The 13,404-nt window shown below is 42.9% G+C and overlaps 1 protein-coding gene across 4 annotated transcripts in view; it reads left to right on the top strand.

The window, feature by feature from the left end:
• Positions 1 to 1,810: 1,810 nt before the first annotated feature.
• Positions 1,811 to 13,404, top strand: part of tjp1a (tight junction protein 1a) — a 159,151-nt gene continuing 147,557 nt past the window's right edge. For 3 of the 4 annotated variants that reach the window (XM_078532433.1, XM_078532432.1, XM_078532430.1), the window contains exon 1: positions 1,827 to 2,091. In XM_078532433.1, the coding sequence (XP_078388559.1) occupies positions 2,059 to 2,091 (33 nt within the window). In that variant the 5' untranslated portion in view covers positions 1,827 to 2,058. Of the gene's footprint in view, positions 2,092 to 13,404 lie in introns of all 4 variants that reach the window. The other variant, XM_078532434.1, reaches the window with a different exon arrangement.

Genomic DNA, 13,404 nt, shown 5'->3' with positions numbered 1-13,404 from the left:
CAAACACCTCAACCTTACAGAAAGATTGCAGATTTTATTTTATCCTTTCACTCAATGTGGACAACATTTGTGACCTACACATGGAAAATGCACCTAGTAAGAATCAATGCACTTGGGAGAGGAGGGATAATTGCAATAAACTTTCAGTCATATTTACAAATATTTTCCATGTTAATTGGATAGATGATATTACATGATTCTCTTTACACCCAGTTGAGTTCCATGGCTGTGGTAATTATGGTTTTAACTAAACGTGTAATATACCTTTAAGAAGAATATTATAAAGGAAGATCACATGATCTTGTGTAACAAATAAGGGAATAGCGTGGGCTACCTCTGGAGATAGGGTTTGATACTCTTTCAAGTTATCAACAGTCACAGATTGCAACTCTTTTGAGTACGATCACAGTTCTTGGTTTCCGGGAGTGGGACATGAACCCACAACCCTCTGATTCAAAGGCCAGGGTGCTATGAACTGAGCCACAGCTGACACCTCAGATAGGGTTTGATGTGACAGCACACATGAGTAACTGCTGAATACCTTTGTAAATAAACAGAATGTTTTCCACCTGGTTGGCTGCTCAACTGCTTGGCCACCCCACAAACATGCAACTGAGAGTCATAAATCTCAACAATGGCTCAATATTATTACAGATTCCGCTTCCCTTGTAAGAATAATCAACATTAACAATTCACAATTTACACCTTGTTTGCACAAAACATCAGTTCCAAAGGGGCTAATTAAATTCGCCCTGATGAAAGGTCATTGCCCTGAAGCTTTAAATGTTCCTCTCTCCACAGACGCCGCCTGATCTGCTGAATGTTTTCAGCATTTTCTAAAGTTTTACTTCAGATTTCCAGTACCCGCAGTTTTTTTTATCTTTATCTGTGAAAGGGGAAGGCAAGGAAACCACAGCAAGTAGTTTCTGAAATACGTGCGGTTTAAGAGTTTCCTGCCACATTTCCCACTGTCACCGAGTTCGGTCACATCAAATGCAACCAGCCCAACCTGAAAGTTTCACAACTCTGATTTTGATTTAGACCTTGATTTAACCCAAAGCATCAGCGGAGGAAGCAAATTGCAACAGCCTGGGAGCGGAATCAGCAACACGGCAACGAGAGGGAGCAGGAGAGGGTGCATGGATCGAATTTTATCCAGTAGAAATCGAACAGTTATTGCGGCAATTTATTGTTTAAATAAATAAGCTGAGCTCCGTTACGAAAAGCTATGGAATGCACTGAGCTAGGAATTGTGTCTCTCTCTGTTGGCTGGTGTTGCTGCTCCCCGAGAGAGTGGCACAGACCCCCTCAGCCTGGAGGGGACAGCCTGTCAATCAGACCCGGGTTGCTATGCAACAAGGGGGCCCGGAACGATCCTGTCAATCAGACCCAGGTTGCAACACAAGGGGGCGGGGAATGAGCCTGTCAGTCAGCCCCGGGTTGCTGTGCAACAAGGGGGCGGGGGAACGATCCTGTCAGTCAGCCCCGGGTTGCTGTGCAACAAGGGGCCGGGGAATGATCCTGTCAATCAGCCCCGGGTTGCTATGCAACAAAGGGCGGGAGAACGATCCTGTCAGTCAGCCCCGGGTTGCTGTGCAACAAGGGGGCGGGGAATGATCCTGTCAATCAGCCTCGGGTTGCTGTGCAACAAGGGGGCGGGGGAACGATCCTGTCAGTCAGCCCCTGGTTGCTATGCAACAAGGGGGCGGGGGAACGATCCTGTCAGTCTGTCCCGGGTTGCTGTGCAACAAGGGGATGGGGAAATGATCCTGTCAATCAGCTTCGGGTTGCCAGGGCCCGGGACGCTCCTATTGGCCGGTGCTGGAAGCCCCGCGGCCTTGTTGTTTTGCGCCTGTGAATCCGGCCGCCGGAGTTGAGGAGAAGAGGCCACGGGAAGCGGAGCGGGAGGAGAGTGACTGGATTGTGCGGCCTCTGTCTCCTCCTCCTCCTGCCGCCGCCGCCGCTCTGGGATGTTCGGTTCCAGCCTGTGAGGAGAAGCGGCGCCGCGGAGCGAGGCCGGGATTTGTGCTTTTCCCTCAGACAAACTGCGAAAACAAGATGTCCGCCCGGGCGGCCGGAGCAGCGGGCAAGGTGGGAGAATGTGTGTGTGTGTGTGTGTGGGGGGGTGGGAGAGCGGGGCTGAGGGCTGGCCAGGGGGCCGGGATAGCCTCCCGGTGCCCGGCGGTACTGGCCTCCCGGGTGCCCGGCGGTACTGGCCTCCCGGGTGCCCGGGCTCTGTCTTGGCCAGAATCTGTCCTCCTCGAGGAGCAGCTTCATGGTGGTGGGCAGCCGCCTGTCGCTGTGACCCTCGGGGTTAAACTGGCTGACGGGCTGAGAGTGGACAAACCAACCAGACCAGGACCAGGACTGTAAATTTGGACCGGGGGGCGAGTGAACTGAATTCACTTACAGCCTGAGTGTCAGTTGAGTTCCTAATAGTGAGTCTGTTTACTGTTCCCAACACCAAGTCTAGTTGGTGCTTGGTCCCGGCGTCACCACTGAAATCGTTGTGCAAACTTTCACTGTTTTGGTGTTTGAATTAAATAGTTTTTTCCTTAGAGGTCAGTGGTGTTTAATTAGGTCCACGCCCTCGATCCGCGTCTTATTTTGCGAGGAGGGCGTTTTGGACAATACAACATTGTCCTGAAACTGAGGCTAGATCTGGTTTCAGTCCGGTGATGTAACTTTAAGGTATGCACTCGAAACCGAGCGGAGGAAGAAAGGGGGGCTCGGTGAATATTTCTGCTGTGTTAAGGTTATCTAAGCCGTCATGAAAGTTGTAATCAGTTGCCCTGACAAGAGTTTCTCCATCGACAGGCAGCTGAGAAAGCGAACATCTGAGCCGAGTCTGCGTTTGTTGCCGTGCGTATTCACCCGCTTTGAATTTGTTTGAGTGAGCTAGATGACAGCGCAAGGCTGATTTTTTTTTTCTCTCTTGGGCTTTCTTTTAATATGTTGAACCAGTTATAAATGATTAAATTCGCAGATTTTTCAAGGAAAATACATTTTTAGTGATGGTGGTACTTTGAACTGAAGGCGTCTACTCTACGCAGGAAAGTGACCAAACTATTCTTTGACCATGGAGTTAAAGGGTTGATTTGAGCTCGGGTCATCAGGGGCGAAAGATGATGCTTGGGTCTAGATCCTGTCCTGGATTTACATGTACCTTTTAGGAGTACGACGACTTGCACTTGTGTGGCATCTTGTAGAGGTAGTGAAATGTAGCTAAAGGCAGACAGATCTTGAAGAGATTTTTGAAAACAGGGAGAGATGTAGCAAGACTGAAGACGTTAAACAGAGAAATGTGGGAACGTGACGGAGGAGGGGCAGCACAACAGACCCGGGTGCTGAGATTGGAGGGTGCAAGCTGGGACCTGAAGCTAGAAAGGGTTGCACCAAGGCGAAGATGGATTTGTAGACAAGGATTTTGAAACCCATACACTCGAGCACGTAGCATTGTGCCAAATCATTGTGCAACTGGATTTGAAACCAATATAATAAATATATTGGGGTCATTCAGAATTGTATTATGATTTGTTTTGCAGTCAACTTCAAGTATAACATTACTTTATAGAATAAGGATTCTTCAATAGGGCCTCACCATGTCAGGGATATCATGGTTGATGAAAGTCGAGTTTCCTTGGTTCTCCCCCAGTATGGATCTTTTGGTTACACTTGTTCCCACTCAAAATGTTCTAAAAGATTTAAGTTTCCGCTGTTTTCGCTGTATGTTAACTGGCAATTTTGCAGTTTTGGACTGATGCCCACCAGAAACTGCGTTGAATACTGCCCATGTTAATTGCAAGTAAAATCTCTCATCTGTGATGAGAGAAGAGTCTTTGTATCATATTTTTCCCTGACAGAATCAAAGTGTTGTTGATGCGAAGGTGGGGGGCTGAACCAAATGGATCTCCCAAACACTGACTTTGTATTTGATTAGATTTTGCAGTTGAACTATATTGAAAATACATGAACAGATTCCAAAAGAGATCATTAATGGTATCTCTTGTGTGCTCCTGAAAATGTTGCATTGTGAAGAATGCCGTTGTGCTGCTTTGAGAATTGTTCTTCATAGAAATTCGAAAGTAACATTTTAGTGGAACTGGCCTCAACCACAATCAATATGGTTGTGAAGAATGGGGGTGAGCATCACTGTTTCAGTGGTTTAATGAGTAAAGTACAATATGTTTTGTTACTGAGCTGAGTTTGTGTGCGTGTCTGCTGAGTCTTGCTTCATAGTGAAGTCTGGTTTCTTTTTCTTGACACTTATCTATAGGTTAGCTTCTTGATTTTAAACAGCAAAGTAATGAACAACCTTAATTTACTGATAGATGGAAACTGAAATATTCTGTTCCACAGAAAAACTGGATGTCTAGCTTTTAGAGTAGTAAAGTTGTGTTGACATTGCAAAATGGTGACTTAACTCAGTAAGTTGCTGTACTATGTTATTGTGCCTTGATTGATCTGAAGCGAGTGAGCCAGATTCAACAAAGTAGTTTGGTTTTGGGGGCTTGAGTGACTGAAGAACATATTTTATGATTTTCTGCTCCCATCTGAGAAGTCAGTATATATTTAATAAATCAGTGCTGGAATGCATCTTTGGCAACACTTGTTCCCTTCAAATTCAGAATGGTGCTTACATTTGGGACTGAAAGCACTCAGTGACTGTAATTGTGACAACCTTTTGTTAAACTACATGGACCAGAAATTCCTTTGTGTGAACAGTTGAATACTGAGCACAGTGACTAAAACTTTGAGATTGTTGCAGTTTTCAGTGTGGCTTCCTGTAATTGTTGAGTGTACATTGAAGTTTTAAATAATGGCAACAACTTGGATTTCTATGGTGGCTCTCATGTAGGAAAAAAGCCCCAAGGCACTTCACGATTTTTAAAATTCATTCATGGGATGTGGTTGTCACTGGCTAGGCCAGCATTTATTGCCCATCTCTAATTGCCCTTGAGAAGACCATAAGACATAGGAGCAGAAGTAGGTCATTCAGCCCATCGAGTCTGCTCCGTCATTCAATGAAATCATGACTGACCTGATAATCCTCAGTTCCACTTTCCTGCCTTTTCCCCATAACCCTCGATTCCCTTATTGATTAAAAATCTGCCTACTCAGCCATGAATATACTTAACGATCCAGCTTCTTCAACTCTCTGCGGGTAAAGAATTCCACAGAATCACTAGCCTCTGAGAGAAGAAATTCCTCCTCATTTATGTTTTATATGGGTGACCCCTTACTCTGAGATTATGCCCTCTGGCCCTAGACTCTCCCGCAAGGAGAAACAACCTATCAGCATCTACGCTAAGAATCTTGTATGTTTCAATAAGGTCGCCTATCAATCTTCTAAACTCCAATATGAAGGTGTTGGTGAACTGCCTTCTTGAACTGCTGCAGTCCATGTCGTGTGGGTACACCCACAGTGCTGTTAGTGAGGGTGTTCCAGGATTTTGACCGAGCGACAGCGAAGGAATGGCGATATATTTCCTAGTCAGTACGATGAGTGATTTGGAGGGGAACTTCCAGGCGGTGGTGTTCCCGTCTGCCTGCTGCCCTTGTCCTTCTAGATGGTAGTGGCCGTGGGTTTGGAAGGTGCTGTCTAAGGAGCCTTGGTGCGTTTCTGCAGTGTATCTTGTAGATGGTACACACTGCTGCTACTGTACGTTGGTGGTGGAGGGAGTGAATGTTTGTGAATGTGGTGACAGTCAAGTGGACTGCTTTGTCCTGGACAGTGTCAAGCTCCTTGCATGTTTTTGGAGCTGCTCTCATCCAGGCAAGTGGGGAGTATTCCATCACACTCCCGACTTGTCCATTGTAGATGGTAGACAGGCTTTGGGGAGTCAGGAGGTGAGTTACTCGCTGCAGGATTCCTAACCTCTGACCTCTTGTAGCCACAGTATTTATATGGCTAGTCCAGTTCAGTTTCTTGTCAATGGTAACCCCCAGGATGTTGATAGTGGGAGCTTCAGCAATGGTAATGCAATTGAATGTCATGGGGCGATGGTTAGATTCTCTTTCTTGGAGATGGTCATTGCCTGGCACTTGTGTGGCACGAATGTTACTTGCCACTTGTCAGCCAAGCCTGGATATTGACCAGGTCTTGCGGCATTTGGACATGGACTGCAAAGTGCGTAATCAGATAAAAATGGGTGCCAGAATAAGGAAGGTGATATTAGTCGGGGTGACCAACATCTTAGTCAAAGAGGTGGATTTTAAGGAGGGCCCCTGAAAGGAGGATAGCAAAGTAGAGGAGTTAGTTTAAGGAGTGAATTCCATAACAAGGGACCTGAACATCTGATGGCATGGCATCAGTGAGGTGCTGAAGAGAGGGGGCATGTATAAAAGCACAGTGACAAAGGAATGGAGTGTTTGATAGGGGGAGTAGGTTGTGGGCATGAAGGAGAGTACAGATATATGTAGATGTGAATACATGAAGAAATCTAAATACAAGGATGAAAATTTTAGATTTAGGCATTGGAATCCAATAGCCATTGTAGGCCAGCGAGGACAGGGGTAATGGCTAAGTGGGATTCGGAGTGAGTAGAATGTATTTTGGACAAGGTGAATTTTACAAGGGTGAAGGAGGTGATGGGCATGGGTGAGGTTCTCAGCAGCAGATGTGGTAAAATAGATGCTATAAGATAGATGCTAAATAGATATGGAGGTGGAAGTAGGTGTCTTTGTGATGGAGAGGATATGGAGTTGGAACCTCATCTCAGGGTCAGAAAGGTAGTAGTAGTAGCTGAGGTAGTAATCTGGTTCAGCCTGGACCAGTGTCTGGGGAGGGGAGGTGAAACTGATGATAAGGGTACAGAGTTGGTGGTGGGGAGTGAAGACGATAGACTTCAACTTGCCCAAGACTGAATATCATAGTCGACATGGAGGCAGTGAAGGGATTGAGAGAAATGGAGCTGGCTGTTGTCAGCTTACATATGGAACTTGACCCCATATCTGTGGATGGGATCACCAAGTGGTAACATGTAAATAAGTAGAAGAGGGGCCCAAGAGCAGATGTTTGGGGTCCCAGAAGTCATGGTGTCGGGGTAGAAAGAGAAGCTGCAGATGACTTGCCTATGTGAGGGTGGAGCTATGTGGGGGCAGTCGATCTGGATTTTGGAAGAAAGGAAGGTGGAGGAGATGGTTTAGGTGACCATGTTAAAGGCTGCAGAAAGATAATTGTCGTGGCAGGAAAGGAAACCTGATTGGAGAGATTCAAATGTGTTGTGGAAAAAATGGACATGCATTTTACAGGTGATGAAATATTGTACTTTGGAGAGGAAAGAGAGTTTGGAGATGGGCTGTAATGGCAGAGTGGGGTAATGATGGTTTTCAAAGTCAGGGAAACAGTATCTGAGGAGAGGGAACCGATTATAATCAAGTAGTGTCTCAAATCCGCTGTCCAAAAACTGGACATTTTTAGAATGTGCCATGCATCATTTTAATTGAGTAAAATAAAAAAATAACTTACCTGGACAATTCAGCAAGGTGTTGGAAGAGTGTGGTGTGGCATCTGACTAGTTAACCCTTAGGTTGCTTGCGTGCTGGTCTATTTCCATGCTCCTACCTGATCTGAAATCTGGCAAGATCTGAAATCTGACATGGCCTCTGTAAAGGAAACAGAGGCTGTTGTAAGGATTATCTTAATCATAGTAATAAAGAACCCCATGAGCCCCTTGCACTTGTTGGGGGGAGTTTGCTTCAAGGAGATGGTTGACAGTGAAGATAAGCTATGAGTTATCTTTGCGTTCCGGCATGATTAATGGGTATGGGGAGTGTGGACTAATATCAGTTGAAATGGCAAAATATTGAGCATGATGGAGATCTGAAATGAAAACAGCAAATGCTGGAAATACTCAGCAGGCCAGACAGTATCTGTGGAGAGAGTTGAGAGCCTTGATGAAAGGTCACAGATCTGAAGCATTAACTCTGTGAAGAGAGAAACAGATGCTGCCTAGCTTGCTGAGTATTTCCAGCATTTTCTGTTTTATTATCACTTGAAATCTGTTGAATAGGTGAATAATTTCTTTGCCAGATAAGCTGAAGTTTGTTCCCGTCAGCAAGTTAGGATGGGAGCTGTACTAAGAAATTGACCAGATCGAGGGAGAATGAAGTGGTCAAGGGCATCATGTTTAAACAGAACGATGGCAAAGTATCGTGAATGGAAGGCCAGAAGCTTGGTGGTTGGAATTTAGTGCAGTTGTAAGTGATTTGTGGGAAAGTTTTTGAAAGTGTATAGGGGAAGCATTTGCAATCAAAAAAGTTTTCTGCTGAGTGAACTATGTTTTGTACAATGAATGTAGCAACTTTCAAAAGTCAGGATTATTTTGTGACTTACAATACTGTTTGAATTTTTAAGTCTTGTATTTTGGCGTGTGAGAAAGGTCTTTCCAATTGTGCTGCACAATCGGATTTTGCAAGATGTGGTTTTTACATCAATCTAATGCAATAGATTGATGAGAAAAAGTGGTAATCCTTTCCTGCATTGGTGTGGCCCTAATACTGTGTACTATACTGGTTAATCATTTAGACAGTAAGGTGGATTAAGTAAAAGAGAACTGAGGTGAATAAGCACTGCAATTTTACATCACAGTATCTTGAGTGTGAACTTTTTCTTTCACTACAGTGAGTTTTCAGTCCAAAAATACCACAGAAATTGTCAGCCCTAGCTCAGTCGCAGCAGACGAGCCTCTGAATCAGATGATTGTGGGCTCAAGCTCCACTCCAGAAATTTGAGTAAGTAATCTAGACCAGTGTTTCAAAACATTTGTTACTAGCTGCTTGTGGCTAATCAGGAATTCGGACATGATTAATTACATTTTTGATTTGTGAATAAAATGACACTCGGACATGTGATCGCAATACTCATATTAGCACCGAGTATACATGTTTAAACTTTGTGTACAAACTTTAATCTTTGTGTACATTTGCTGGTAAAATAGTAAGATAAAAAGCTATGTGTAGGAGTGCTTTTTGGTCATTGCGTGATTTATGTTTTTGGTTCCTGCTCATTTTGTTATCTGCTAAAATGGTGTATAACACGGGAGAAGTTCCACACTGGGGTTGATGTTGAAGTAAATGCACACTTGAAGTCATTTGCCTATACTTTGTGCACTAAAATTGGTGCATGTTGTATAAACAGTAGCGTTGTAGCTATCCCTGGGGCTAGTCGGTGATTTCTATTGGTCAACACTTGTATAAAAACAGCTTGGATCAAGTGTTAGGCTAAAGTGCAGGTTTTTAAAAATCTTTTTTTGCCAATTTTCTCCTGGAGGTGCTGGCTTCTTGCTGGGATATCATTCTGCAGATACGTCCTCCCATCTGGTACCTCACCTTTTATCCATAAGCCAAGGCCATAAGTATTGGCAAGATATACAGGGGTATCCCTGTATAATGTCACATTTTTGAGTAAAGGGTCATTTCCAGTCATTGGCATCAGGAAGCCTTTAATGGGGAAAATGGAGCACCTAATACTGGTCGAGTTGTGCTGAACAAATTCAGCACAGGTGGAATATTGAAATTGGGCGTTTGCCGTCTAAGTTGCTCAGCTGTTAACTGCCTTCACCTGAGCAATTGGCCATACAATGTAGATCCTACATTTTAAAGAATTCAACTGTGCGCCTAACTGTACCAGATGCCCAAAACACTTCCAGGATTCTGAAAAGATTCTGCCATGTGACTAGAAAAAATTGCTGAACTCTGTGTAATGTGAACCATTGAATTATAATCTAAATTTCTATTATAGAAAAACACAGGGTAAATTCCTTGTATAACAAGCTTGGTGGCATTTTGTTCACATTGTATATTGAATAATGGAATTGGAAAAAGTACTGACAATGAACTCTGCTCCAATGTGAGCCTGCAAAAAGTACCAGGAAGTATAAGCTGGAATTGCTGCTTGCTTGAGGCTTTGCTTTAAAAACTCAACACATAGAGTAACATGTTCGTAAATTGATGTGGGCTGTTACAAGAAGTGCAGCAAATTTCCAATTGTTATGAATTTGCAAACTAATTTGTATTAGTTGAGCAATCAGAATTGAGCATTTTATTCATTAGAATCAGATTTTAAAATTAAATTTCCTATAGCTTTACTCATTTATTTTCTGGAGTTAACAAACTTAAAAATATACATCAAATTGTGCATTTAACTTCCTAAAACTTCCTAAATTCTGTAGGAATGTGAAAGATGAACTTCCTGTTTTTAATTGAATTTAAATGGTGTTGGGGAAATGGATGGGATTGAAGGCCGATTAATCCCCAGGGTTTTATAATCTACATCCCAGAGTATTTAAGGAAGTGGCCCGAGAAATAGTGGATGCACTGGTGGTCATCTTCCAAGATTCTATAGACCCAGGAACAGTTCCTTCAGATTGGAGGGTAGCTAATGTAATCCCACTATTTAAAAAGGGAGGTAGAGAGAAAACAAGGAATTATAGACCAGTCAGCCTGATGTCGGTAGTGGGGAGAAAGTGGGAGCAGGCTGTTGAATTGGATGATCAGCCATGATAATGAATGGCGGAGCAGGCTCGAAGGGCCCAATGGCCTACTCCTGCTCTTAGTTTCTATGTTTCAATGGACAATTTTGTTAAGCTTATAAAAATGTATGAAATCTGAATTGCCCTGGGTTTAAAGCTGAGAGTTGTTTAGGAATTGATGGTTTTGCATCTGTTATGCAAAGTATAAAATTGGACAACCAAGAAGAAATTTTGAAGATATGTTAAATGATTATGCATTACATGTAAACAAAGCAACTTTCTGTAGCAATGTGCAAAGGACTTCAAAATGCAATGTAGTTCGTTGTGTTGTAGATGTTATTGATTTTAATTTGAAAATTGGGCACGTGATGCAGTTTAGATGATGATGCTGTTGTATCTCAGTCTGCAAGTGATAGTGGTTAATCTTTTCCTAGGGATTTTGTGGCTGCCAAATTCCCTCCAATGTTCAATGCTTCAAGTGTGGATGCAGCTATTGGCTGTTGTCACTATTTTCAAGAGCCCAGCTGCAAAGGTTGTATCAATGTCAGCACTATCTGACCTTCAATATCTCCCATGATGACATTACTTCTATTTTGCTTTAATATGCACCTATAGAATATTGTTTTCTTGGGTGTAGAATAGGAGTTATATTGCCAAAATTAATTCTCCCAGTCACCACCACCCTTGTGTTCACTAATTTACATTGGCTCTTGGTCTAGCAATACTCTGTTTTAAAATTATCATCCTTGTGTTCAATTCCCTTCATGGCCTCAACCTTCCCTATTTCTGTAACTTCCTTCAGCCCTATAACCATCTCTGTGCTTCCTGAATTCTTGGCTATGGGTATCCCCAACATTAATTACTTTACCATTGGTGGCTGTCACTTCAGCAGTCCTAGACCTTAATTAAATTCTGGAATTCTCTTCCTAAATCTCTTTTCTCTTTCAACCTTCTCTCCCCCTTTATATACTTAATTTCCTGTAAGGCACTTTGGGGCATCCTGAGGTTGTGAAAGACACTACATAAATAAGCTTCTTAAAATCCAATACTTTGACCAAACTTTTGGTCACTTGTCCTCATTTCTCAACAGCAACAGCTTGTATTAATATTGCGCCAATATGTAATATGTCCCAACGTGCTTCACAAGAGCAATATTAAAACAAAATTGACACTGACTCAGGTAAAGAGATATTACTGCAGATAGGCATGAGCAAAAACTTAGGTTTTAAGGAGCATCTTAAAGGAGGAGAGGGAGGTAGTGAGGTTTAGGTAGGGAGTTCCAGAACTTAAGAACTGTAGTAGCTGAAGTCACTGCCATCTGTGGTGAAGTGATTTAAATCAGAGATACTTAAGAGGCCAGAATTAGAGGAGCACAGCTATCTATGAAGGTTGTGAGACTGAAAATTAGAGGTGGAATGGGCCTATGGAGAGCCTTAAAAAGGTGAGAATTTTAAATTTGAAGCTTTGCTCAGCTGGGAACTATTAGAAGTCAATGAGCACAGGAGTGACAGGTGAACAGGACTTGATATGAGTTAGAACCCATGCAACACCGTTTTGGGTAGCATGTGGCAGGCAGGCCAGGCATGCACTGGAATAATCAAGTCGAAAGGGAACAAAGACAAGGTTGAGGGTATCAGCAGCAGATGAGCTAAGGCAGGGCCGGAGTTAGGTGATTTTACATAGGTGGAAATAGATGGTCCTGGTGATAGCATGGATATGTGGCTAGAAGCTCGTCTCAGGGTGAAATATGACTCTAAGGTTGCGAACAACCTGGTTCAGCCTCACGTAGTTGCCAGGGACATTGGAGTTCATGGCTAGGGACCAGAGTTTGTGGCTTTGGTCTTCCCAATGTTTAGTTGGAGGAAATTTCTGCTCATCATAACTGGATGTCGGACAAGCGGTCTTAAGACAGTGGTTGGGTCAAGTGTGGTAGTGGTAAGATAGAGCTGAGTGTCGTCAGCATACATGTGGAAACTGCTATGCTTTTGGATAATGTCACCAAGGGGCAGCAGGTAGATGAAAAATAGGGGTCCAAAGATAGATCCTTGGGAAGCACCAGAGATAACTGACTTATGTGGCTAGGTGTCAAATTTTGTATGATGTTTTTGTGAAATGCCTTGGGCCACTTTTCCATATTAAAGGAGCTATATAAATACAGGTTGTTGTATCTTGGAACACATTCATTGCTCAAATCAACACCATCAATAACCAATGAGCAAAAACCTTGATTGTTCATTTGTAGATTTGTTGTTGCAATTGGCGACATAACAGGGACTAAGGGTAATTCATTGATTATGGGATGTTTTGGAGTGTACTGATAGGTGCGAAATCAACGATTGTTTCTGCTTCCTTTCTTTTCTCCTTTCCCTCTACTCCTCCCTATATGAAAGAGCTTTACAATAAGCAGGGTGCCTGATCTGGAAATAAATCCTGAGATCGTCTGTTGTCAAACAGTTTCAGCCAGGTTCCAAGCAATCCAATTTAGCCAGTTAATTTTTTTCTCTCCTGGTTTTCCTTTCTACAATTATGGTGTCACCATAATGTTAGTTAGCTTTGAAATCTCATGATTTCATCCATTGTAAAGAATTTTAAAATAGATCCAAAGTTCCCCTTTTGCTTTTTTCGTTTTAAGCTGCATACATCAAGATGCCAGCAAAGTCAAGTACGCTTGGAAAGAAATTTTAGTGAATTATTGGATGAAATAATATGGAGCCTGTTTTTCATAAGAGCTGAATCACGTGGACTAAGAAGGGCAAGGGTTCGACCTGCAATCTGTCTTGAGTTTGCTGATCGCATCCAAAATCAACCACGATTCAGCTGATTATATCCCATATCCCATTATTATATCCCATGTGATTATATCCCAGCAGCAGTCAGTGCATCAGGAGTGGAAAATGTTGGTGTGAGAAATAGCTTTTTAAACTGTTTA

This window comes from Cetorhinus maximus, chromosome 30, assembly GCF_964194155.1.
Source record: "Cetorhinus maximus chromosome 30, sCetMax3.hap1.1, whole genome shotgun sequence".
NCBI lineage: Eukaryota > Metazoa > Chordata > Chondrichthyes > Lamniformes > Cetorhinidae > Cetorhinus > Cetorhinus maximus.
Note: the sequence above shows the minus strand (reverse complement) of the source record. Positions and strands in the feature narration are given on the sequence as shown.